The sequence below is a fragment of the Balaenoptera ricei genome, chromosome 7, assembly GCF_028023285.1.
Source record: "Balaenoptera ricei isolate mBalRic1 chromosome 7, mBalRic1.hap2, whole genome shotgun sequence".
In the NCBI taxonomy this organism is placed as follows: Eukaryota; Metazoa; Chordata; class Mammalia; order Artiodactyla; family Balaenopteridae; genus Balaenoptera; species Balaenoptera ricei.
In genome coordinates, this window is record NC_082645.1 from 66,401,251 (window position 1) to 66,427,994 (window position 26,744).

A 26,744-nucleotide genomic window follows, 5' to 3' on the forward strand; every position below is an offset into this window, starting at 1 on the left:
TTTAAAATAAAGTCCAACGCTTGCTTCCGTGTTTTATATTCTTTTTTTTTTTTTTTAACAGTTTTATTGAGATATAATTCACATATTATTCAATTCACCCATTTAAAATGTACAAGTTAGTGGCTTTCAGTATATTCACAGAGCTGTGCACCAACTACTTCCGTCAATTTTAGAACATTTTCATTACTTCCCAAATAAATCCTATTCCATTACCCCTCTCCAACCCTCCCCCATTGCCCCTAGGCAACCACTAATCTATTTTCTGTCTCTATAGATTTGCCTATTCTGGACATTTCATGTAAATAGAATCATATCAGATGTGGTCTTTTGTGACTGGCTTCTCAAAAAAAAAAAAAAAAAAACTATATAGTGTTTTATATTCTAAATGAAGTTGTGGCTAAGATTCATTGTCGGCGTGGTGACAGTTCCTTGGAGCCCCTCGCGGTTCCTTGCCGGAGGGCTCTCAATGGCACACTGACTTCCTAGAAGATAATTTCTCGGACCCCCTGAATGGGAGAAGGATACGAAGGAAACATAAATAGGAGGCTTTTTTTTTTTTGAAAAAAAACAACCACCAGAAAGACCTGAGGCTCAGTTACAGGAAAACCTGAGAGGCCTACGAGTGCAACGTGGGTGGGGGAGGGGGGGCGGCTCGTCCTCGGGTCGGCCCGGGGGCTGCGCACGCAGCCAGGTCCGAGTCCGCAGGTCCTGGGCCCTGAGGCTTAGGCCCCGGGGGGGCCGTCGGTCCGGGTCTCAGCGTCCGGGGTGAGAGCTGGAGCCCAGGGCCGCCAGCCGAGGGCCTGTGGGATGATGAGGAGGAGTCACGGCTCTGGCCCGCCCTGCTCGCGCAGCCTCCGGCTCGGCGGAGTGGCTGCAGGCCGCGCCCGTTCCTCCAGCCCCGCCACCGGGGAGGGGTTTCCCGGGACGAGCCGGCCCCTTTCATCCAGGAAGTGAAAGCGACGTCGGGGTCAATGAAAACAAACGAGAGACCGGGGCGGGGAAAGGAAGGCGGGCGAGGAGGAAGGAGCGCCGGGGCGCGGAAGGGAGCAGCCGGGCGGTGGAAGCGCGAGCGGGAGGCCGGCCGCTGTCCCGACTTTGCCGCCGCCGCCGCCGAGGCTCGCCCGGGGATGTCTCAAGGCCCCCAAGCACCACGCGGCGGCCGCCGTCCCGGCCTCTGAGGGCCGCCACGTCCCGGCAGCGCGCGCGGGCTGAGGGCTGCTCTGTGCCGGCTGGGGGCGCCCGGGGAGGGGCCCGGGCGGGCCGGGAGGGGCTGCCCAGGCCCCGCGTTTCCCCCTTCACCGCGGCCGGCGCCGGGCCAGGAGGATGCGCGGCGCCGGGCTCTGAAGCATGGAGGGAGTTCTGTACAAGTGGACCAACTATCTCACCGGTATGAGGGCTCGACTGACCGGCGGTGGCGGTGGCGGGGGGCGGCGGGTAGAGGACTTGGACGGGCTCAGGCGGGGAGGCTGCGGAGAAGGCGGGTAAGGGGCTCCTCCTCCCTTCCTCCAGGCCGGCGGGGACCCTCACAGCGAATCGGTTCTGTCTGGTTCCCGGGCTTAATCGCTCTCTGTCCCTTGTAAGTGCCCATCTGGCCTCTGCAGGGGACAGTTCGAGGCTGCGCACCATCCTGAGGGTGGGAAGTGCACCTGACCATTTCTTTGCCCGTGTAATAATACTTCTGTTTTCTCCTGTAGCTCCCGAAACCATTCCTAGTCACTCTACGTGTGTTGTTGCAGTCTCTGCCTTTACTCACACTTAATTCAGCATTTTGTTGATAACTGAGTTGTTGGGGCATAGGACTGTAATGGGCGCTTTAAAATCAAGATTTCGTTTTAGGAAATCTTTTCACTGTTTCTTTTAATTTTCCTTAGCGACACGGTTTATTTTAAAAATTCTCTCGTTGAAGTTGTTCAAGCATAGCAAGCAAGATTTTGGAAGCTGTTGCCAGATTATATTCTCTTAGGGGTTGATTGTCAATGATTTATCCTTATGTTTTGGTATTCAGGTAAGTGTGTGAGAAATTGTGGGAGAAAGTGCAAGACACAGAAGGTGGAGCAGGCAAGTCAGTTTTACTCATGAAGTGGGTTGAAAGGAAGAACTCCAAAGAACTAGGTGTTTCTGTAGAAATGAGAGACCAGCAGGGGAGGGCCCTTTTCCATGACACCAGCAGTCTGGCTTATTAAAAGAGCCTTAAATCTGAGTTGTAGTCCCATCTCTGCCATCAGCTAACAGTAAGGACAAGTCACTTTTTCTCTCAAGATCTGTCTCATAGGGCCGGGGTGATCAACTAGTTTATCCTGAAGGTGTCTTCCAACTCCAGAATTCTGTGATCTCACCAAATTAGAGGAAGGGGAGTGGATTTAAAGTAAGATTAAATAGCAAACAGATTTCTTGGTTTAGTGTAATAGGCCAATCTTGATTTGCTGCCCACTTGTTCACTCTGGCGAAAGTATTGAACCCCTTAGTAATTGTATCAGACATTCAACTAGTGTCCATCTGACCTTGTGCAAAATTTGCATATAAACACTTAAAGACATAAGCACTGAGCTACAATTGTCTCTGTTTTTTTGATTAATTGGAATGTTAAAGACAGATTTATAGCAGCGAATGCTTTAACATTTATGATACATGGATGTTTTGTTTGCATTAAAATGTCAAACACTTTATTTCTGTAACTGGTATGTTTTAACAGGAAACATTTAAAAAACGAGGCAAATTTTTTTTATTAGGCATTTTCACATGGGCTGTTGTGAGAACAGTTATACTGTTTAGTTTAACTTTGAGATGGTAGTTACTATGCTTTGAGACGCAGATGATCATCTCACTGCAAACATTGTAAGCGCGCAGTGTCTTGGGAGGTCATGTGAGGATCTTATGCATAGCCCAGAGCAATGGGTGATTACTAAGATGAGTCAAAATTTATTCCTGGAGCTAAGTGTGGTCTTAGTGGCCCTCTTTCTCATCTCCTGTCGCTGAGCACCAGCTAGTTGAGCTTTTAACGTTGTGTACTTAAGGTTTTAATCTTTGCAGAGCATTTAAGTTAACTGCTAGTATACGGTGTAGAAGCTTGATGAAATGAAATCTTTTGTTTGGAAGAATTCTATTTTTAAAATTTAAATTTGGCTCAATGGCATGCTGATTATTACTTTTAGTTCATCTTAGGTCAAAAGGATGAATAGCTGTTCATACTAAGTGATCTTTAAGGAACCTTCCAGTTTGATGACAGTGTTCTTTAGGAATCCTTTGTAGAGAATAAGAATTTCAGTAACATTTGGTAGTTTGAGATAAAAAAGAATGTGTGTTTTGAAAAGGTATTAGAAAAGGGAATACCTATGATTTTTTTCCCACAGATATAGCCCTTATATATATGTGTGAATCAATTAGAGATTGTTTTATTAAATATTTCTTCAAAGAGGTATGTAGAGATCATTAACAGTCTTAGTTAGATTAATATACTTAACTATAGTCACTTTTCAAGTTGGTACAAATTCTAAATGAATCATTTTGCTCAATATTTATTTTAAAGAGATATTGAATCACAATAATGCAGGCTTACAAAACCACAATTTGTCCTGTAGGCACACTAGACTGGGGGTAGAGGAGTGTATTTTCACCATAACCTTCTTATAATTTGTTTGCCAAGGTGAATGAATGTTTGGAAAAATACCATTTTCATCATTTCTATGCATGCCCAATACATTATGGATATACTGGATATACTGCATATCTGTACTCTCATGGGTAACAGGCAATATCTCAGTTTTCTGTAATCATTCATTCATTCAGTCACTTGAGAAGTACATTTTTTTTTTAGCACCTGTTGTGTGCCAAGCACCTTTCCCAGGTTTTGGGAATTCAGTGATGAACAAGCTAAAGTTCATGTACCAGAAGAACTTACCTTCTAATTTGCTAGACCTCATTAAGGAATATAGAGTTTCACGAAAAAGAATTTTCCAAGCCTCTGAAACTTGGTTTTGGATATCCATCCCTCTGAACTGTATTATCACACTCCCTGCTGTTAATCTTTTTATGATGACTCAGCATTGTCATTCAAGAGTGTTATAGGTAAAGCCTTTTGGGGAGGTAAATCCTGGGTCTATATCAGGATGTAAGAATGATTCCCCTGTCTGTCACTGTCTTGGTACTGTTTGGCCCAGAAAAACTGAACCGATTAATATAGCAGATAGTGTCTACAGTGACCAGGCTGAATGGTGATTTAACAGTCACAGAAAGAACAAGGGCAGTCGCACTGCCTCCAGCATGGTCACCATGTTATTAATCAGTGAACTATTGCACATTAGTGGCATGCTTGATAAGATTTCAGGGAACACTGAGTTTGGCTTGCAAGAGTGGGAGTTGAGCTTCAAGGAAAGCCATCATCACCCCCAGCTTCGCATTAGAGCCAAGTCTGTGATAGTTGTGTGCTGTAGTCATTGAGTCAATGCTAATTAAATGAATGATTTCAATTTCTAGCATTTCTGCCTGCGCTGTGCAACAGCAGGGCAAGGAGAGAGGAGTGGTGGCTCCGTGCTCTCACCACAGGGTATGCAACTTCTGTGTGAGAGGCTGTAATTCTTCCAGCACTCACTGTGTGCAAGGGAGTTGGCTTAGGCAGAGTATTTTATAGGAGAGAGGAAAGCCACATTGCAGAATGAGAGGGCTAGGTGGCACCTGAGAGGTCTTCTTGTTCACTCCACTCATTTTGGAGGCTGGGAATTTTTGATATTTATTGGGATGAAAGATTTGTCTCAGGTTATTCAACCTGGGACAAAGAATGATAGCAAAACTAGGGCTAGAATCCATGTCTTCTGTTGCTTTTTCCATTATGTTGTAACCTGACTCTGTTTCCCTTAGGAAAAAAGGGGCAATTGTGTTGCATTCTGTGTGTAGGGCTATTTTTGAAGATGGGTCTGATGGGTTGTTAATGAGAAGGTTGTAAGCCAGAATAAAGGTATTATTCCCCATATTTATTCTGATCTAGAGGTTTCTCCTAGATCCTCTCCTAGCAAGAGTATTTTGGGCAGATCTTGGCAGTTAAGAATTTCATTGTCAGAATGTTAGTTTACAGCCAAGGAATGACATGGATGGTAAATTTTGTGATCATAGTTTTCTGTGTGATTAAAGTACTTTTTTATTGCTATTTTGTTATTTATGATCTTTGTAGGTTGGCAGCCTCGTTGGTTTGTTTTAGATAATGGAATCCTGTCCTACTATGATTCACAAGATGATGTTTGCAAAGGGAGCAAAGGAAGTATAAAGATGGCAGTTTGTGAAATTAAAGGTAAGTGAATATATGGAATTAGTTGAATTAGTAGTTAGGTAAGTAAAGGGTTCTTCGGCGTGCTGCAAAAAGAGGAGAAAAGCATTTCTAACCAGGAAGGAATCTTCTAATGCCATTTATCTCCTTAGCATTCAGAAGTGGCACTTAGCATTGTTAGGCACAGTTTTTGATATTTCTCCCTCTATAAATATACTTTGAATTGAAATTCGAAGTACTAGTGCTAGTCTTCCAATGTGGACTTGAAAAAGCAATTTCTTGTGGATGCCACTTTAGTGTCCATGCTGAGTCTGCAAGTGTTTTCTTTCATTTTCATTGAAACGTGTTGTAAAGATTGGAAGCTGAACTCTAAAGATGATGAGGCCAGTGCAGTAGATTTTTGATAAAGTATGAACTCAGAGTCATAAACTCTGGTTCTTTGCTGAATTGGAAATAAGCTCTTCTGGGTAATAGAGATGTTTTTCCTTTCTTTTTCTTCTTTTTTTAATGATCTTGAGAGTTTCAGGGAGTACTGGTCAGGAATATTGTAGGAAGCTCCTCTATTGGAATTTGTCTGGTGTTTTTCCCATGATTAGACTGGGGTTATGGGTTTTAGGGAGGAAGATCACATCATATCAGGAGTACATGCTATCAATATGATATACCAATTTTTTTTCCAATGTATAATTACCATTTTAATATTTTTTTTGGAGAGGATGTTTTTTTTTCAGTCTATAAGGACTTAGCTCTTTACATGGACTTCGGTGGAGGTCATGGGACAGCTTCCGCAGGTCTAAACTGGGGTGGGAGTGTTTGGTCCATCTGGGATGGGCTTCATGGGAACGATTCCTGACTATCTTGCTGTGACTGGCACAACTCACGCAGTAATGTAGTTTCGATGTAAGTACAGGTGGGGAAGCACATAGGAATCGAAGACACTTACTTCCGAAATGTCCCCGATGGCTGCGGCCTCTACTGTTCTAATTAATGACCTTAATGGTGTCCTTGGGCACGCATTGGGCAAAGTTGGTGCAGTGAATAGGCTGTACGTGGCCATGGCCCTTTTTTGGCATAACCGTTGTTCCTTCTTTTCTTGGTCATCCTGGAAGTGAGGACCCGAGAGAGCTGACATATCACTCTTGACATTAACCTTGACCACCTGTCTGAGGTAGTGTCTGTCAGATTTCTCTACTGTAAAGTTACCTTCCCCACTCCTTTTCCATACTGTGCTTTTTCAAAAGGGGAGAAAAAAGCAGTAAGTCATGCTGTAATTTTCATGAAGGAAGGTTTCATGAACCATTGATTCATTTGTGTGTGTGGTTGGGATATGTGGGGTGCAAGTAGGTAGGAGAAATCAGACAAAATGGTAATGAAAAGTATTGAATTCTTCAAAGAGAATTGAAGGAAAAAATAAAGCACTAGAGAAGGGTGTGTTAAACCCTGCAGGGGGTCATGGCTACGTAAGATATAGAAACACTTCAACATTGTTACTTGCATATTCCCTGAACTATATGAGGTGTAATTTTGTTTTATTTTTATAAATCACACAAGAAAAGCACATTCAAAGCATGAATTTTTATTTTTTAAAAAAATGGTGGGAACTTCCCTGGCCATCCAATGGTTAAGACTCTGTGATCCCACTGCAGGGGGCACACAGGGTTTGGTACCTGGTTGGGGTAAGATCCCACATGCCACGCACTGCGGCCAAAAAAAAAAAAAAGATATAAAAAAAAATAATGGTTTTATCTCATCTTATTCTTCATATTTGATTCCAAATGAGATTCTGACTCTTGTCAGAAATCAAACTACATTCAAAGTTTAAAGATTTGACAACCTTGAGGATATTTAAAAGACTGTTAGTGGCAGAATTCTTAAGGCGACTCTAGCACTTTTTCAAGCCATGGCAGTATTTTTGTTGTCCTTGTTATTTGTTTAATGAATAAGATACAGAAATGGGCACAAATCTTCAATATTCAGCTTTAAGAATGCCTACAAAGTGAATACACTTGTGTAATCACCACCCAGATCAAGAATTAGAATATTATCAGCATTCTAGATGCTGGGATAATAATCATGTTACCTCAGCCACTAATCTCTCTAAAAGGTTACCATTAATATGACTTTTATCACCATATTTAAGTATTGCCTGCTTTTGAATATTATATAAGTGGAATAAATCAATGTTTTCTTTTGTGTCTGGCTTAACTCAACATATTTGTGAAATTCATCTATGTTGTTCTTTGTAACAGTTCACCATTCTTACTGATGTGTAATATTTTTATTGTGTGATTGTCCCACAGTTTGGCTCTCCATTCTAGTATTGATGGGTGTTTGTTTGTTTTTTCCATTTTATTTCCATTTTGGGACTATAATAAGTAAAGCTGCCATAAACATTCTCATATATTTATTTTGTTGAACATATATATGCGTTCCTGTTCAGTATATATCTAGAACTGGAGTGGAATTGCTAAGGGAGACATTGAATATTCATACATTCAGCTTTAACAGATATTAAAGAAACTACTATTCTTGAATTTTGTTAAAACAGTAAGGCACAAAGAAGCAGACTTACAGATGTAGAGAACAAGCTAGTGGTTAGCAGTGGGGAGAGGGGAGGGAGGAGGAGCAAGATAGGGGTAAAAGATTAAGAGGCACAAACTACCGTGTATAAAATAAATAAGCTCCAAGGATGTATTGTACAGCACAGGGAGTGTAGGCAATATTTTATAACAACTATAAGTAGAGTATAGTCTATAAAAATTTTTAATCACTATGTTGTACAGCTGAAACTAGTATAATGTTGTAAATCAACTATACCTCAATTAAAAAAAAATTATTAAAAAAACCCAGTAAGGCAGACTTTACTCAGGTCTATTAGAATAGGTATAGGAGCTACTGCAATGGAGTTTTGCAGTAAGGGAGAGAAATTGGGCTCAACTCTGAATACAACAAGGAAAAGTGGAAGTTTATAGCCAAGGAACAGAGTGGCAGGGAGTGGGATGGGGGAATCAGTGGATGGAAAATTGCAAGGAGGAAACTTCAGAGGTAAAGGGGGATTCTGGTTGAACAGACCTAACAGGGTTCTTATTGGAGGCAGGTCAGGGTGATCAGATATTACTTGGGGGTGGTGGGAAGTGGAATTTGGTCAGATAAGGAGGGTGATCAGATATTGAGGGGGGCGGATTCTGGCTAAACTGACTTAGCAGGATGTTTGCTAAAAGTGGACTCTACTAGGACAGAGCCGGAAGCCCCAGATTGGGCCTAGTCAAGCAGAGGGTTCAGAAGAGCCCAACAAGTTTGATCAAGGAGAGACTTTTTGTCTCAGATAATGCCAAACTGTTTACCAAAGTAATCATACCAATTTGTTTTTCAACTAGTATGAGAGTTTCAGTTGCTTTTCATCCTTGCCAAAGCTTACTATTAGCAATTTGAAGATTTTGAATTCTTCTACTGTACCTCGTGCTATCTCATGGTGTTTTTTTTTTTTTTAAACACTAATGGATTGAATCACTTTTAAATTTATTTATTTATTTATTTTTGGCTGCGTTGGATCTTCGTTGCTGCGCACCGGCTTTCTCTAGTTGCGGCAAGCGGGGGGCTACTCTTTGTTCTGGTGTGCAGGCTTCTCATTGTGGTGGCTTCTCTTGTTGCGGAGCACGGGCTGTAGGCGCGCGGACTTCAGTAGGTGTGGCATGCGGGCTCAGTAGTTGTGGCTCGCAGGCCCTAGAGCGCAGGCTCAGTAGTTGTGGCATACGGGCTTAGTTGTTCCTCGGCATGTGGGATCTTCCCGGATCAGGGCTCGAACCCGTGTCCCCTGCATTGGCAGGCGGATTCTTAACCACTGCGCCAGCAGGGAGGTCCCTCTCGTGGTGGTTTTAACTTGCATTTTTTTCAATAACTAATGATGTTGAGTTTTTTTTCAGATATTAATTAGGCATTTGAACATCCTCTTCTTTTGAAGTCCCTTTTCAAGTCTTTGGCCCAATTTCTAAACTGGGCTATCTTTCACATTGATTTGTAGGAGTTCTTCGTATAGTCTGAATGAGTTTTCGTATTGCAGATAATTCTCCTGATCTGTAGTTTGTGTTTTCATTCTGTTAATGGTATCTTTTGACGAACAGAAGTTTTTAATTTCAGTAATACCCAATTTGTCAAAAATTTTTTTAATTAGAACTTTTTATGTCCTATTTAAGAAATCTTCTTGAAGGTTTATTGTTTTACCTTTTATATTTAGGTCTATTATAGGTTGGTGGTTGACGTACAATTCATTTTTTTTTTTTTTTATTTCTGAGATACACATTTTAAAGTAATAACTAGAATTATGACTTATAACATTATACCAGAACATAAAAGATTTTTAGAAATTTCATGTAATGTCTGAAGCATTTATATTAACTTATTTCCATACAAATAACCCAATGAAAGTTTAGTATTAGTTTTGTTTGTTTTTTTATACTGCAGGTTCTTATTAGTCATCAATTTTATACACATCAGTGTATACATGTCAATCCCAATCGCCCAATTCAGCACACCACCATCCCCACCCCACTGTGGTTTTCCCCCCTTGGTGTCCATATGTCTGTTCTCTACGTCTGTGTCTCAACTTCTGCCCTGCAAACCGGCTCATCTGTACCATTTTTCTAGGTTCCACATACATGCGTTAATATACGATATCTGTTTTTCTCTTTCTGACTTACTTCACTCTGTATGACAGTCTCTAGATCCATCCACGTCTCAACAAATGACTCAATTTCGTTCCTTTTTAAAATTCATTTTTATATATGGTGTCAGGTAGGAGTCAAGATTCCAGTTGACTGAGCACCATTTATTGAAAAGAGCAACCTTTCACCGATAGCACTGTAAGGTCATCACAAAGCAAGTGACCATGTATGTGTGGGTTTTTTGGGGACTGTCTTTTGTTCATGGGCCTGTTTTTCTATCCTTGTGTCAATATCACACTATTTTGATTTCTTTAACTTTATACTTCTTACTATCTGATAGCCTAACTCTTCTCACTTTCTTCTTTTTCAGCATTGTCTTGGCTAATACTGGCCCTTTGCATTTCCTTATACGTTTTAGCATCTGCTTATAAATTTCCACAAATACCTGCTGGAATTTTGATTGGAGTTACATTGAATCTATACATCAATTTTGGGAGAAGTGTATTCTTGACAAGAGTCTTCTGATTCATTAGCATGGTATATTCCTGTATTTAATTAGGTCTTTGATTTCTCTTAGTAATGTTTTGCAGTTTTGCATGTAGAGGTCTTAATTTATTTTTTCCTAGGAGCTTGATGTTTTGGGAGCATTGTTCTTAAGTTTGTTGCCTTCTCAGGTAACTACTTTGGAGAGGACAACCCTTGACTGACACATAAATTCTGGTATTTTTAAAAATGAAACTAAATCTTATTGTAGTTTCATTTTGTAGCAACATCTTTGGAAATTAGAGCATTGTTTTCTTTTAAGGTAGCTATTGGTGCTTTCACTAGTATTAGCAAGTAGCAAAAAAGAGTTACTCCTGGAGCTTTGGGATTTCAGTAGTTTTATCCTAGCCAAAAATTTTTTGCGCCCATCATTGATTGTTGCATGATCATATATTTTACAATCTGTATCTACTTATATAGAATGGTCTATATAAGTAGAATAATAAGATAGCAAAGTTTTTGTGGCACTTATTTGCCATAGTACACTGAGCATCTGGTCAATGTTTTCAGTAATTAATCATCTAAATTAGGGCTTCTGCCAGACACTCAGGGCCCGTCATAATTTGGCTCCACTCAGCTTGTTTATTCACGAATATATCATTACTTTGTAATCCAACACAAGGCTCTATTTAGGCCTGTCTCCTGATATCCTCAGTACATATTGTGTTTAGTTCCTTATCTAGGCCTTTTCTTGTGCTGTTTTTCTCTTAACCAAGTTCTGCTGTTGTCAAATCCTTCTTCTTGAAGACTTTTTAACTTCCTGCCTCTTCTTACCTTTCATTATAATCACACATGAAGTCTCTGTACCAAAGAGTTCAATGTTTAGGTGTTTTATTTTTAGTGTATTCGTTTGTTTCCTGGATAAAATTGTTCCCTCTGTTAGAGCAAAGACACCTTTCTTCTCCTCTCCTGTCTTCCCCTCTACCAGCACTGCTCTGAGCAGAGTAAATATTTGTTGATTAATGACAATGTAACACAAATTAATCTTACAACAAAGATTTAGGATTGGCTCAGTATACAATATGGTTAGCTCTCTTTTGTCAGAGATCCAAGATGGGGGTGTGTGTAGGAGAGGAAGAGGAGGGTGGAGGGGAAGAGGAGATTTTCAAAACACTTAGGCTTTCCAGGTGGTTATGAGATGCTCATTAGTTGCGGACTGCTGCTCTGATGGAAGGTTACCTTAGTTACCATTTATTGCACTTTATGCCAGGCACTATCCTAGGCTTGGGTGGGGGGTGGGCGGTGTACCAAAACACAAACTGCTTTCAAAGAAATTAGTAAAAAAGAGTGTGATAAGTGTGACAGGGGTACCGGTGGCCCCAGGGGAGGGAGTTCTTAGATCTCACTTTTCAGTAGTTAATTTGTTGTTGTTTTCTGTTCATATGCTATCACCACTTTGACACCACTGCCAGCCTGGGTATATGTGAGAATGGTGGCTTGGAGGGTGCCCCTGGATAGCCCCTTAAGGAGGTGGCACTGCCTGCCTCTTGAATCAGAGTTTGTTGTTTTAGGTCTGAAACATCTAATACTGTGTAAGTGATGATTTGATTCTCCACAAACTACTTGAGTCCGTGACTGTATTTCCCCTTTGTTTATCATCGTAGTCCATTCGGCAGACAACACAAGAATGGAATTAATCATTCCAGGAGAGCAGCATTTCTACATGAAGGCAGTGAATGCAGCTGAAAGACAAAGGTGGCTGGTTGCTCTGGGGAGCTCCAAAGCCTGTTTGTCTGATACTAGGACTAAAAAAGAAAAAGGTAACTCTAAATTTTTCCTTTGTGGTGAGAATATTTTCTTAAACATAAATGTAGATTGTCCTGTTCACTTATAGTAATTTATCCCAAAGAAATTTAAATTTAGGGGAATGGTTCAGTAAACTATATAGTGCTTTCATAGGCTGATATATTATGTAGCCAGTAAAATGTTTACAAGGAATTTTAATGATGTGAGAAAATGCCCAAAGTTAAGTGTTAATTGAAAAAAGCAGGATTCAGAATTACATAGCCACTCCTTGGCCAGCTTAGGAAAGGTATGTAAGGATTGGTCAAGTTGTTACCTTTGGAAAGGGAATTTGTAGGAGAGACTCACTTTTCACTTTATACCCTTTGACCGTACCTTTTGACTTTACCAGCTACAGATACTGCTCATTCAAAAGCAAAGCAAGGGACTTGCCTGTTGGTCCAGTGGTTAGGACTCGGCGCTTTCACTGCCGTGGCCCTGGGTTCAATCCCTGGTGGGGGAACTAAGATCCCGCAAGCTACGCATCTGTGGCCAAAAAGAAAAAAAAAAGCCAAGCAAATAATTTATGGTATTAGTTCAATTATATGCAGATATAATGTGAAAATAATAACAGTATTTATATCTTGGTAGTGAGATTGCAGTTTTTTTTCCTATATATTTTTGATTTTCAAAAATTTTCACTGAGTAGGTATTACTTTTATAATTAAAAAACAATAGAAGTTATTTAAGTTAGTGAAAACAACTAAATTATGGGTTATTGAAAAATGAAGGCTAAGGATTGAATTTATAACAGTTTTCAGATATATCAAAGAACATCACAGATAGAGTATGGTTAAGGGTAGGATAAGAAGGAATGAGGACTTCCTTGGTGGTCCAGTGGTTAAGACTTCGCCTTCCAATGCAGGGGGTGCGGGTTCCATCCCTGATTGGGGAACTAAGATCCCATGTGCCTTCGCGACCAGAAAACAAAAAAACATAAAACAGAAGCAATATTGTAACAAATTCAATAAAGACTTTAAAAATGGTCCACATCAAAAAAAAAAAAAAAAAAAAGAGGGAATGAATAGTCGCAATAGCCAAAAGGTAGAAATAACCCAAATGTTTATAGACAGATGAATGGATAAACATAGTATGGTATATACATAAAATGGAATATTATTTAGCCTTATAAAGGAAGGAAATTCTGACAGATACTACACTGATGAATCTTGAATATATGCTAAGTGAAATAAGCCAGTCACAAAAGGACAAATATTGTATGATTCCACTTACGTGGGGTACCTAGAGTCGTCAAATTCATAGAGACAGAAAGTCGAATGGTGATTTCTAGGGGTTAAGGGAGGGGGAAAAGGGGAGTTAGTGTTTAATGTGTGTAGAGTTTCTGTTGGGGAAGATGAAAAAGTTCTGGAGATGGATGGTTGTACAATAATGTGAATGCACTTAATGCCATTGAACTGTATACTTAAAAATGGTTAAAATAGTACATTTTATTATATGTATATATTACTACAATTAAAAAGAAGGAATGGACTTAAACTTGGGTAAAAATTAATTTAGGTTAGGTTAAATGGGCAGATAGAGCTGCTTTGATCTACTCTGGCTAGAGGGGCTTCATGACTAGTACCACAAAGCAGTGCCACTGGCTCAAGTAATATGGAGAAGCACCAGGATCTACTGTGTATACTTTTTTTCCTTCCTCTGCTGCTTACATATCTAGTTTAGAAGGTATTGGTAAGTGAGTGGCTGAGATTATGGCTGGATGTTTAGTCTGTCTGGATATATTAAAGAAAGGAACATAGACTCTTAATTAAAAAAAATTCTTAAACCAGTATTATGTGAAAACGAAGCTGTGAAAGGAACAGAAGAAAATAAATGAATGTTTATATAGAGCAGTTTTAACTACATAAAAGTTACAAACTTCTGTATACCAAAATACAATAAAGAAAGCTGACAGATCTTGAAAAGTATTTGCAGTATTTTGGAGGGATGAAAGATTGCTATCTTTAATGCGTAAGAACTTTTATAAATTATAAATTTATCAATTTATATATTACTAAGAGAAAAACCAAACATCAGAACCAGAAAAATGTGTAAAGGACAAGAAAAGCCAATTCACAAAAAAAGAAATACAAGTGCTTATCAAATTAAAGATGAGTAATGGAATGGAAATATCCTTTATAAGGCATTCATTGTCATCAGCCTGTCTCTGGAAATTAATCTACCTAAACTTCATGTCAGACATATGACTGCCAGTTTTTTCCAGCTATCTAAAGAGAAGATGTTTCCTCAGGGAAAACCTTATATTCTATTTCCAAGGTCTCACACCTCTTAAGCTACAGGTATTCATATCTATTGCCTTACATTTTTTTTTTTTTTTTTTTAACAAGGGAACAAATCCACACTTTTATTTATTTACTTTTCAGTAAGTTTAAATCCTTGAAGGGTACAGCATCACACGGATTCTGTGTCCAATGTCCTTAGGAGGAAGGTTGCTTCGGAATTTGGCACGAACCATGCCACTGTTTCCACGAGCACGAGTTATCTTTCCCCAGATTACTCTGGTTTTGTTAGGTTTTCCACCAGGAGTTACTGTGTTGTTCTTTGCTTTTGTACACGTAAGCACATCTCTTGCCTAGATAGAATTCAGTTTCATCTCGAGCATATACACCTTCAGTTTTCAGGAGAGCTGTGTGCTCCCTCTGGTTCCGTAGACCCTGCTTATAGCCAGCAAAAATGGCCTTGGACCACAGCCTTCCAGACATATTTGTTGTTTTAGAAGTCCTGTTCCCAGCAGGCCTCCACAGGGTCCAAGATGGCTGAGATTGCCTTACTTTTTAATGATTCCATTTTGTTGTTTTGCCTCTGAAGTATGAAAATGGCCTAATAGAATGTTTGCATATGTTCCTTTCAGAAATAAGTGAAACCAGTGAATCTCTGAAAACCAAAATGTCTGAGCTTCGCCTCTACTGTGACCTCCTAATGAAGCAAGTTCATACGATCCAAGAATTTGTTCACCATGATGAGAATCATTCATCTCCCAGCATAGAGGTATATCCAAGATGATCCTTTCGTGTCTGGTTATTCTTTGCAGCACATGGTGGGTGAGCTTCTTACATGAGATGACAGAGAAGCATTTTCAAAATGAGTTATTCTCAGCTATTCAGACCTCTTCGTACTGTAGACTATCTGGAAGTTTGTAGGATCTTTTAGACTATGTCTGTATAACCAGACTAAAGCAGTAAGCAGCACATTTCTCCAAGGAATCAAGGCCTGTCTTTGCAGCCAATTAATTATTTGGTGGTTGGGGTGGGAAAGAAGCATTACCAGCTTTGTTCTCCAGACTCACTGCATGAGTTCATTGGACAACTGCTGTTCTCTTTCTTTTGTAATTAGGTCCTAGCTTAACTACTGAGGGTTAATAATTTAGCTTTATAAACTAACTTAAAAAAAGAATCATTCTCAGAGCAGTGATGTAGGAATCAAAATTCAGATTTGCGGGACCTGGCTATGAAATAAGCTCATTCTTTCTGGTAACGTAGGACCAGTGAGCCTTACTGCTCTCTGGGTGAAAGCCCAGCCTGGTTCCCCGTCCCCTTTTGCCTAACTTGGGAGAAGTGGGACAAGAAATCTTCCTACTTTCCTGTGGCCTTCTTCTACTAGGGAGGAATCTTAGGTGAGGTAGGTTGCCTTTAGATGCAAGTACATTAAACCCTAAGGCACTTGCTGTTTCACCACAGGCTCTCTGCAGGCAGGTGCCCTTACATCTGCTCCATTGGCTCAGGGACAGTGTCGGGGACCCAATCTTGTTCTGTCCTTCCACTCTGCCATTTTTGGTGTGTTGGTTTTTTCTCCTCATGCCCGAGCCTTCAAGGTGACTACAAGTTTGCACAGAAGCAGGAGGCAGTGGGGTAGCCAGGGTGGAGAGAGACCATCTCAGTTTGCTGTCCTTTGCTTTTATCAGGGAATGAAAATTCCAGAAACCCCAGCAGACTTCTCATTATCTTTTTAGTCTGGGTCCATGAAAACTAGGAAAAATGAGTATTTGACAAAGGGTCATGGAATAGACATGACTGGCTTAGATCAGTCTATATTCATCTCCCAGGAGCAAGGCGCTCTGCTGTCCCAAAAAGAACTTGGAGTTTTTATTCTACCAAGGAAGAAATGTGAGAACGTGCGTGGGGTAGACATGAATTCTACCTGCCACTCAGTAACCCTCATAGTGTTCCACTGCTGTGATTACCTTTGGAATTCTGATAGTTAGAAACTTACAGTCTAGGTTAGGTTTATTTAAGATAAATTTTTGTACACAGTTTTTCAATATGATACTTGGTTTAAATGCAAGAGTTATTTTTTTCTTGGAGTCTAATTTCATACATTGTTTACCTGAGAGACAGATAATTCTTATTCATGCATTGCTTTAATTTTCTAAGGTAATGCATTTTAAACAGATTTGAGCATAACCTAGTAAGGTATCCATTGAAGGTAATGTTTCATTACTTGATGGTAAGGTGGTGCATGAATCCACATAGTTGTGTGTGAGTCTGTTCAACTCTTTGCATGTAATTTTTCAGAACATGAATGAAGCCTCTTCTCTACTTAGTGCCACGTGTAATACATTCATCACAACGCTTGAGGAATGTGTGAAGATAGCGAATGCCAAGTTTAAACCCGAGATGTTTCAGCTGTGCCATCCGGATCCCTTAGTTTCTCCTGTGTCACCTTCTCCTGTTCAAATGGTTGGAATTTCTGCTTTTTCTTCCAGTGATACTGCATGTGGTTTTGTTTTTGTGTTTATTTTTAAGGCTGGAAACTGGCAGTAGGAGGGAAATAGTCAACAGGTTGAATTTTTTTTTTTTACTCTACTCAGATTCTGTATGGGAGCCTCTCAGCTGATGGGCTCAACATGAGCCAAGGTCCTGATGCCCTCCCCTTGGAAGGGCTATGCCATTTACCCCAGTGTGTCAGGAAAATATTATAGTGCTCTGTGGGTGCTGTGACACTCTTCTATTTGGTAAAAACACCACTATGGGGTGAAGATTTACTCACAAGGGGATAAAATTAAGTAAATCTTTAGAGGAGCTGTAAGGGATTTGAAACAACATGTTACAGGGGAAACAGTATTTTATAGTCAGCATTTGGATTTGAACCGTCCAAGTAGGCAAGTTACTTAATCTCTCTGGACTTCATTTTTTTCATCTGTAAAATACAGTGTTTTTTACATCAGAGGTAGATGTAACCTGTTTAATGTTAGGTCCTTAACATTAAGTTCTTACCTTCTGATTACTCTGAACAGTGAGTACTCTTTTTGCCAAGGGTGATGGATTCGTTGTCCTTTTCAAGGTAATAAACTTGCCCTAGCATGCTGTGGGGAACTTGGAGGTGAGATGAGGTTTGATGAAACCTTACGTTTTTTTCATCAAACTATTTTCGTGAGCCCTTTTGTGGAATGAAGAATGCCGCCTGGCTCCTATTTTAGCAATTACCTGCAGACCTATTTGTTGGCAGAAATAATAGGGTACAACTTATTCCGAGGTTCTCTTACTCACCACAGCAAATTTGGTCATATGAGAATTAGTAAAGATTATTACCTAAATTTATTTAGATCATTATTTTCCTAAAGTGTTTTTTAAAAATTTTTTTTATTTGGTTGCTCTGCAACTGAGTCTTAGTTGTGGCTCACCGGCTCCTTAGTTGCAGCACATGGGCTCTTTAGTTGAGGCATGCAGGCTCCTTAGTTGCGGCATGCAAACTCTTAGTTGCGGCACACACGTGGGATCTCGTTCCCTGACCAGGATCGAACCTGGGCCCCCTGCATTGTGAGCGCGGAGTCTTAACCACCGCGCCTCTAGGGAAGTCTCTAGATCATTGTTTTCTAAATAAGTTATGATGGACCAACAGCGTCCTCTGAGATAGGTGTACCATGAAAATGAGTTTTATGGCCCGATTAGTTTGGGAAGTTCTAGGTTAACTTAAACAAATTGGGTTTCGCCGACATAGGACTTCTTAGAACCTCTTTTATGCTTAAGTGTATTATGAATCTCTGAGGAGACGTGGTGTGTAGTGTTTCTGAAATTTATTTGATGATTGAACCCTTTTGTTTATTTTTTAATAACTCAGAGGACTGTGTTGTTTAGTAGAACACAGTTTGACAATGTTGCTTTTTAGAACAATTTTAGGTTTATTGTGGACTGCTAAATAACATGTGTAGTTGAACAAAAAGTCCTGGTCTTTTGAGATGGATGTATAGTGCTATGTTCCTGAGCTTGATATACAAGGGGTACACTGTATTTTTTTTAAGGTGGACTTTATAGAATCAAATATAATGAAAACACCTCAAACCTGCCTAATATCTGCATTGAACTTCTGAGGAGAATGCCTTCTGTTATAAATGTTTTATAGTCCAGAGAGGTCATATGTGTATTTTATGTATAAGAAGCTATAATAACTGTCTCTTTTAAACTAAAACTTTTTATCAGTAGAAACATTACAAGAAATCCAATAAGTTAATCTAGGAAATACTGGTTAGGGGCCACTTATTTTTCCTCACTGTGCCGTTTTACTTCGTACATAAGGCAAAAATTGTGGCTTACGGTAAATAGTTCTGGAGACACATAGCATGCAAAGTAAGGTCAGACAGTCTTCAAGAGGAAATCTTTTTCTTTTTTTTTTAACGACATGAGTAAATGAAAAATACAGCTGAAAAATTTGAGCATTCCAAAATTAACTTGATCTTTATAACTACTTTATATGGTTATCTCACATCGTGTCCCTCTTTAACTTGCATTCGGTTATATTTCAAATCATCATAGAAGTTTAAACAATTGTCATTTTGATCCACAGATAATTGTAGTGGGGGTGTTGCTGCGTGAGTAAACCTAAAGGAAGTGATTTCTGTTAAAGGAGATGTTAATGTCCAGTTGCATCTTTATTTTAATCATATTAGATATCCTTGGACTACAAATTGGATGGGTCATAATTGTTCTCATTTCATCTGGGATTTCTCAGAGCAACTGTAGAAGGCATTTATGTAACGTAACTGTTAGACTTGGACTCACTTGTAAGGCTCTTGAGCCCCTGTATATAAAGCAACCATCCTTAGCCTTTGATATAAACGTTGCTTTTTTGCTACTTTGCTAAGCATTGAAATAATCTACTTGGCTGCCTCTGTTTTTTTGGTGGAGTAGTTAGATCTAAATTATGTTTCGTATTTGTCATATTTATTAATACTCTGCTGACTCAGATTTTATTTATTTATTTATATTTTATGTGTATGTTTTTAGAAACCTATTTGAGGCTTAGGGTTCCTCTTCTGAGTTCTTAAAAGACTTGAATTATTAATGCTGTTTTCCATGAAAACCACACTTTAGAACATCTGTGTAATAGCTACCTGAATAATGAATGGTAAGGAGAAGCTCTGCCCTTTAAAAAAAAGAGAGAGACATTTCTTAGATTATTTTCTTTTCTGGCTTGCTAGATACTCCTTTTCATCACAAATAGTGTGATTTTTTGGGGACTTGTTAAGTATACTGTTTTTTATATCTTTATACAAACACATGTATTATATATACATTATAAAATTTAGTTTTTAATATTGAGAAAATAATCCAGCCTGTTTTTGTATGTGTTGAGAAAGATTTCAGTTAATAATTACTGGGGAGAAAGCTTGATATTGTGCTAATAATATTACTTGGGTCTGTAAAAAATAAATTTTTTGGCCAGCCATCTTTTTCTTTGAGTAAATTTATGTTAATTATGATGATAATAATATATTAGAGCTGTCTTATTCTACTTGACATATGAATTATGCTTATTTTCTTTTTAAATTTCTAGATGAGGCGTTCTGTCAGCCACCCTGGTTCTTGCAGTTCAGAGAGGTAAAATAACCTTTTCTTTTGACCAAGTTCTCTCAAAATTATACCTACTTGGGGAAATTCTTTGGGTCTTTAACATAAAGTGGAATGTAAACTCTGTATGGGCAGAGTCTGGTTCTGATTTGCTCAGCATTATTTCTCTTAGTGCTTAGTATAGGGCCTGGCCCCAGTAGGTAGTAGGTAAAGAAAAAAAATGAGTGAATAAATTAGTCAGCAAGGTAAGCACCTTGCCAGCTATCATACCTTTTTTAGGTGTAGATTATATCCAGTGATGGTTAATAGAAATCCATTTTTGATGTATTAAGGCTCCAAGCTTAGGCTTATTTTACTACAGTTTTTTATAGCATCATATATTCATGCTGAGCTGTTGTTATAATAGGAGCTAAGGTGTTACTGAAAAGAGAGAAAAACTGATATTTTAAAGTATATATTCATATCAACACATTTAAAAAATTTACATTCTAGATCTTGCCAATATCCCAGGCTATTTATCTTGGTAGGTAACATTCTTTTAAGTTGCTATGGTTGTCTTTGGAAAACGATGAAATTATAGTGACATTAGCATTTATTTCTCTACATTAATATAGGGGTAGGGGGAAAAAAAGGTTATTGTAGGATTATATGAAATCACATATGTGAAACTTTAGAAAATTGTAAAGCACTATAGAATTTAACTAATCTTTCATTCAGTAAACATCTATTGAGTGCCTACCAAAAAAAAAAAGTGCTAACTGAACCCCCTTATTATTTTGTCACTTTATTTTTCCCTCTGATGGTTATATAATTGATTGAACTATTACGTGCTGAGAGGAGTCCAGTGATGTGTGTATCTAATCCTATCAGGGAATGAAGAGTTTCATCAACTGAATTTTCCAGAAAAGTAAAAGCTTGATTCCTTTAACAAACTTTTACCTTTATGACAGTTTTTTTTTGACCTGTATTTTATCCTTTCTACCTTATTAAATAAGATATAATAAGAATTTTTAAACTTTATTTATTTTTTTGATGAATCAAAGTTGTCATTAAGAACAGTAATGTTGGGCTGTCATCCAGTGGTAGTTGAGGTGCTGTTGAGTGGTGGTGATTTGCTTCTGGGTTGAATTTTTTAGGTTGATTTTTCTAGTTTTCTGGTTTTCCAGACTGATTTTTTAAAACTAGTTTTTCTAGCCTCCATTTGCCATCTTTATCCGCTCTTGCTGCTGTCAGTGAGTTGGCTCCTAGCATGCTCCCATACTGCTTGCCCATCCCCTTTGCTCTGCTGTTTTAGATTGGCTATGGACGACACCAGATACATGCACTTGGGAAATCCATAACTTTTAGTTTTTAAACACTTGTTAACCATCTGATATGTTTACTCTCTAGCTGGACCTTCCTCTATAAAAGAAATCACTTCTTCATTGTACCTCTTTTCCTTTTAATTTGGCTCAGAGGCTGTATTCTCCAGCTTACCAACTAGGTTCTAAATGATTTGACTTGTTTGTGGCCTGACCTCTGAAGGAGTAGAACGTTGCTGAAGTAGAACTTTGGGTATTAAAATAGTTCTTCTTTCATTTAAAGAGAAGTCATTGAAAACTGCAGTTGAGGGTGTTTTCATTTGTTGAAGTCCTTACAAGTTAATGCTTTTTATTTAATTTGCAGGAGTAGCCACTCTATAAAAGAAACAGTGTCTACACTTCACCGACTCTCCCAGCGGCGCCGAAGAACCTTCTCAGATACAGACTCCTGTAATGATGTTCCTCTCGAAGACCCAGATAGTAAGTTAGAAGGGCTGTGTCTCTCCCTTTGGCCTATTCAGCAAAATTCGTGTGGGGCTCTGTAATTGTTGAAATGAAGGATACTGATAGTGAACACTGTACTTTGTCCTTGGATTAATTCCTTAATTCAGAGCTAAGCAACTAGCACACAATCAACAGAAGCTCATATATCCTCTTACAGTCACCTTTGTTATTAAGAAGTACTAAGTATATCTTTGTAAATACCATATCTTAGATTTATATATGTAATATCAAAATCTTTTACTCCCACTGCATTTTAGTAATCGCTTAGTAATTTATATTCCCATTGTGTTTGCATTTAAAAAACATGTTAGAAGAAAGCATAAATTGTAGGTAGGATTCTAGGGGAAAATAAAGGCAAGTTCTAAGTTCAAAGAAAAAAAATCAGCATTGTTACTTAAAGAATTTGAAATGGCCAAGGACAATAATTTTTTCTGGTGGTGGTGATGAATTATAATAACATTTATTCCTGTACCTTTTTCTTCCTTATTATTAAAGAGTCAGCATACTGTGATTGAATACTTTAGGAAAGGTTTTGTGATTTATGTTAAAATTTAATTATTTTTCTCTTCAGAGAAAAAGCTTTGAAAGTCTGTCAGAATATCTACTTTGACAGTAGTGACCATGATTTTCAGTGAATGCAAATATGGTATTATTATTACAACTCCATTAATAGACTTTTGCTTTTCAGAGTCTTTACTATTGCCCATGAAACATGTGGGATAGAAATTACATACAGTTCTCAATTAAGCAACAGATTGTGTTCCAAGAGTTTATTTGTAAGTCAGCTGTTTGGAACAAGATTTTATTTCCCTTATGGAAATGACATGGTGAATGGTGGTTAAATTCTTTAGATGGACTAGAAGAGCCCAGCTAATTTATAGTGTGGCTGAAATGGGACTAAACAATGGTGTTGGATTTCTAGTATTTGAATATATTGAAAACATTGCATAAGATAGAGTTGCTTTACTTAACCAGAAGGTTAAACAGGTTTAATTAGAGGAGAAATGTAAAGTTCATGAAAATGGTTGAGATTCTAAAGGGGACTGCTGATCATTTTCAGATCTTTAGAAGTTGATGGCATTTTTTAAAAAATAAATTTATTTATTTAATTTATTTATATTTGGCTGCGTTGGGTCTTTGCTGCTGTGCGTGGGCTTTCTTTAGTTGCGGCGAGCAGGGGCTACTCTTCGTTGCGGTGCATGGGCTTCTCATTGCAGTGGCTTCTCTTGTTGCGAAGCACAGGCTCTAGGCGCATGGGCTTCAGTAGTTGTGGGACGTGGGCTCACTAGTTGTGGCTCACGGGCTCTAGAGCGCAGGCTCAGTAGGTGTGGTGCACAGGCTTAGTTGCTCCGCGACATGTGGGATCTTCCCGGACCAGGGCTCGAACCCGTGTCCCCTGCATTGGCAGGAGGATTCTTAACCACCGCGCCACCAGGGAAGCCTGCATTTTTTTTTTTTTTAATGCCCATTTTTCTTACAGAACTAATCTATTTATTGATATGGAACGCTATGCTCATTATCATTTTGAATATAAGTTGGGGCAATGAGTAAAGAAATGAAAGAAGGAAAAGGATTGAATGTCGGAAGGGGTTGGGAGAAAGAAACTTTCCTGGGCCAATTTACTACATCTTGGAAGTGATAAGAAAAAGAGGAAGATGGTTAAAGAGCTTAAGTATGGGAAAAAATGTCACCTGGGACAGGTAACATACATTCCGATTTACCTTGCTCTTTCTGCCTTTTATACGTGACCCTTTTCATCCAGAGCTTATGAAAGGGTTCTATTCTGCCTTGTACTTTTCTTTAGATGCCATTTCTTTTTTTAAATTTTGTGGCTGCATTGGGTCTTCATTGCTGCACACAGGCTTTCTCTAGTTGTGGCGGGCGGGGGCTACTCTTCGTTGCAGTGCGGGGGTTTCTCATTGCGGTGGCTTCTTTTGTTGTGGAGCATGGGCTCTAGGCTCACGGGCTCAGTAGTTGCAGCACACAGGCTCAGTAGTTGCGGCACCAGGCCCTAGAGCACGTGGGCTTCAGTAGTTGTGGTGCACAGGCTCAGTAGTTGTGGCTTGCGGGCTTAGTTGCTCTGCGGCATGTGGGATCTTCCTGGACCAGGGCTCAGACCCGTGTCCCCTGCATTGGCAGGTGGATCCTTAACCACTGCGCCACCAGGGAAGTCCTGCCATTTCTTTTTTTTAAGGGTGTCATTTTCATTTGTGATAGCTAAATTAATTTTTTTAAAGCCAGCCATTTTCCTTAGCTCTCTTCTCTTTTAGGCACTCTGGTTCTGAATTTTTGAAAACTACTTTTATAAGATCTAAGTGTAAATATTCCATTTAACACCCCTCAATTTAGCTGTTAAGGAGAGTAACAAAATTAGTTACACACACCCACACCCATATATGCATTAATATTTATATACACATGCATTAATATTTATATACATACATATATCTCACTTCTCTAGAACTTTTTAAAATTGGCAAGTGTAGGGTAGGTCAGAGTTTTATCCTTAGATTTCCTTCTGTTTATCCTAAAGTTTAGTGTCCCAGTTAGTTGACAAAGCAGAGACTGAATTAGTGCTCTTTCTTAGTATGTTTTGCAAATTAGCAATCTTAGTTGAAAGTCTTTATTGCAGCATATTCTTTTCCTTGAGAGATGCAGCTGCTTCTACTTTTATTAACTAGATTTTTTTAAAATTATAAAAGTAATAAATGTTCATGCTAAATTAAAAAAATATGTACATGTGAAAGTGAATAGGACCATGCCAATGTGTTTGATGTGCTGACTTGGCAGCTGCAGTGATAGTTTTGTGAGCTGCATCCCAAATGGAGATGTGAGAACTTTCACTGTGACGTACCTTGTCAAGTTTGCTCAGATAGTCTTGTGATGCTTTGCTGTATACCTGAAACTAACACAGCATTGTAAATCAACTATACTCCAATAAAATGAAAATATTTTAAAAAAAATAAAGAAAGGAAAACAAAGTCTTGTGATGAAAAGAGCAAGACCTGAATTAGTTCCAGTTCTGTTACCAATTGTGTGATTCTTGGGTTAGTCCTGTAATCTTTTCTGGGACTTGGTTTCTTTACCTAGAAAATGAGGAGGATACCAACCGCATTAAAACGATCAGGTTGGAAAAGCAATAGTTAAGAAAAATTCAATTCAGCAAATACTTATTGGCTGCTCATGTGTGCCAACCTTGGTTCTGGCAATGAACAAAACAAGTATCTCTACTTCAGATAGTTTCATAATTTCTCCAGAACTCTGGAGTTTCTCCTTACAACTGCCAATACTAGAAAAGTTACATTTTTACTCTTAAACGATCAAAAAGTTAGCAGGAAGCTAAAGGAATTTCATGTCCCTGAATAGGAAATATTCTTTCATGGAGGACTGGAGTTAATATTGATAGGATGTTTAACCTTTTAATCAATTTCTTAATAGGACCTGTTCACTGTTCAAGAAATACACTTAATGGAGATTTGGCATCAGCAACCATTCCTGAAGAAAGCAGACTTATGGCCAAAAAAAAATCTGAATCGGGAGATCCTCTTCCACCCTTCTCTTCCTGAGGAAACGGAAGTGTCCAACTTCCTCTAAGTATTGCTATGCAAAAGCTGCTGTAATTAAACTATGTTATAGGGAGTAATTTTTCCCTTAGGATTTCTCTGCACTTTATAGAATATTGTAAAACAAACAAACAAAAAACAACCCACATACCTTTGAAGTGTATTTTATCTTTATATAGTTTATTTGCAAGAGTATTTTCCTAATAACTTCACAGTATGAATGTGCATCTTTTTTTTTTTTTTTTGAACAAATGATGGTGTAACATTTTGACATCTGTAAGGACAAATGTAGATATTTTTCTAAAATACTGTGAGGGACTGACATCTTAGTCAGTGTGTATTGTAGCTTATAAACATGAAATCTTATAAACCTAAGGTTTCAGTTTGACAGAAGTGTGGTATATGTAACTTGTGCCATGGGCCAAATGGTCACTTTACCCCAGCTGAAAGTGAGTTACGGTCGCAGCTTGATGGTGTTTGTATTATATTCCTTTAAGCAAAAAGGAAACATTTAATATTCGAAATATTTTTACCCCAAATACCATGACATTGAGGATTTTTTAAAAACCAGATTGTGCTGTCCTTTGTACATGAAGTTGACACTACTGATTTGTCAGTACCAAATATTGGGTTAAAGTATTTAATTTTTACTTATTTATTTTTCTGTTGCATCAAAAAAAATGATTGCATCCTAACTTTTATGACCTACCAAATTTAAGATGTGTATACCTGGTTATTTACATTGTTCTAGAAAAGAGGTTAATATTGTAGTGACCTTGCTCACTTCCACCAGAGAAATAAATGACTTGCAATGGAAGAGGATTTTAGTGCTTTTTTCTGAAAATAGACAAAAGCTGCTGTTGTAAGTAAGGTATTAATGTTTGCAGCTCTTTAGAATATCTGGACATTTTTTATTTATGAATATTTATAAAAAAGGAGTCTGTCAAGGTGACTGCCCTACGTAACTTGAGAATGGCATTATTTAATTAAAGAACAAATAGCATTTTTTGGTAGTGCCTGTCCATACCTATTGTCAGTGTTTGCCTTGTAAACTGTTTTTTCAGTTCACTTTGGAGTGATGGTTTTGTCCAAGGTTTTGGATGAGGAGCACTTTAAAACAAACTGGTTTGGTGTTTTTAAGTTAATCATATGTTTAATAAATATGTGGTTTTTGCATTCAAACTCATCATATAATACATTGTATTTTTTACATTTATTGATAGTTTGTCTAATCTTTATCAAGTGATAATAATATTCTTTATTGCTTTGATTTTGTTTGTATCTTTGGACCTCATAGTAAATACACAAATTAGGCATATTTTTAGCTT

The 26,744-nt window shown here is 38.5% G+C and overlaps 1 protein-coding gene and 2 pseudogenes across 1 annotated transcript; 1 reads left to right on the forward strand and 2 right to left on the reverse strand.

The window, feature by feature from the left end:
• LOC132369051 (large ribosomal subunit protein eL33-like) overlaps positions 1 to 15,020 on the reverse strand; it is a 56,144-nt pseudogene extending 41,124 nt beyond the window's left edge.
• Positions 989 to 26,602, forward strand: PLEKHA3 (pleckstrin homology domain containing A3). Its single transcript, XM_059928175.1, has 8 exons — positions 989 to 1,387; positions 5,165 to 5,281; positions 12,066 to 12,221; positions 15,116 to 15,252; positions 16,776 to 16,940; positions 20,035 to 20,078; positions 21,714 to 21,829; positions 25,292 to 26,602. Exons 1-8 carry the CDS (start codon positions 1,348 to 1,350, stop codon positions 25,417 to 25,419), a joined length of 903 nt encoding a protein of 300 aa, XP_059784158.1. The 5' UTR covers positions 989 to 1,347; the 3' UTR covers positions 25,420 to 26,602.
• On the reverse strand, positions 6,008 to 6,358 carry LOC132368572 (small ribosomal subunit protein eS26-like; annotated as a pseudogene).
• Positions 26,603 to 26,744: the final 142 nt, after the last annotated feature.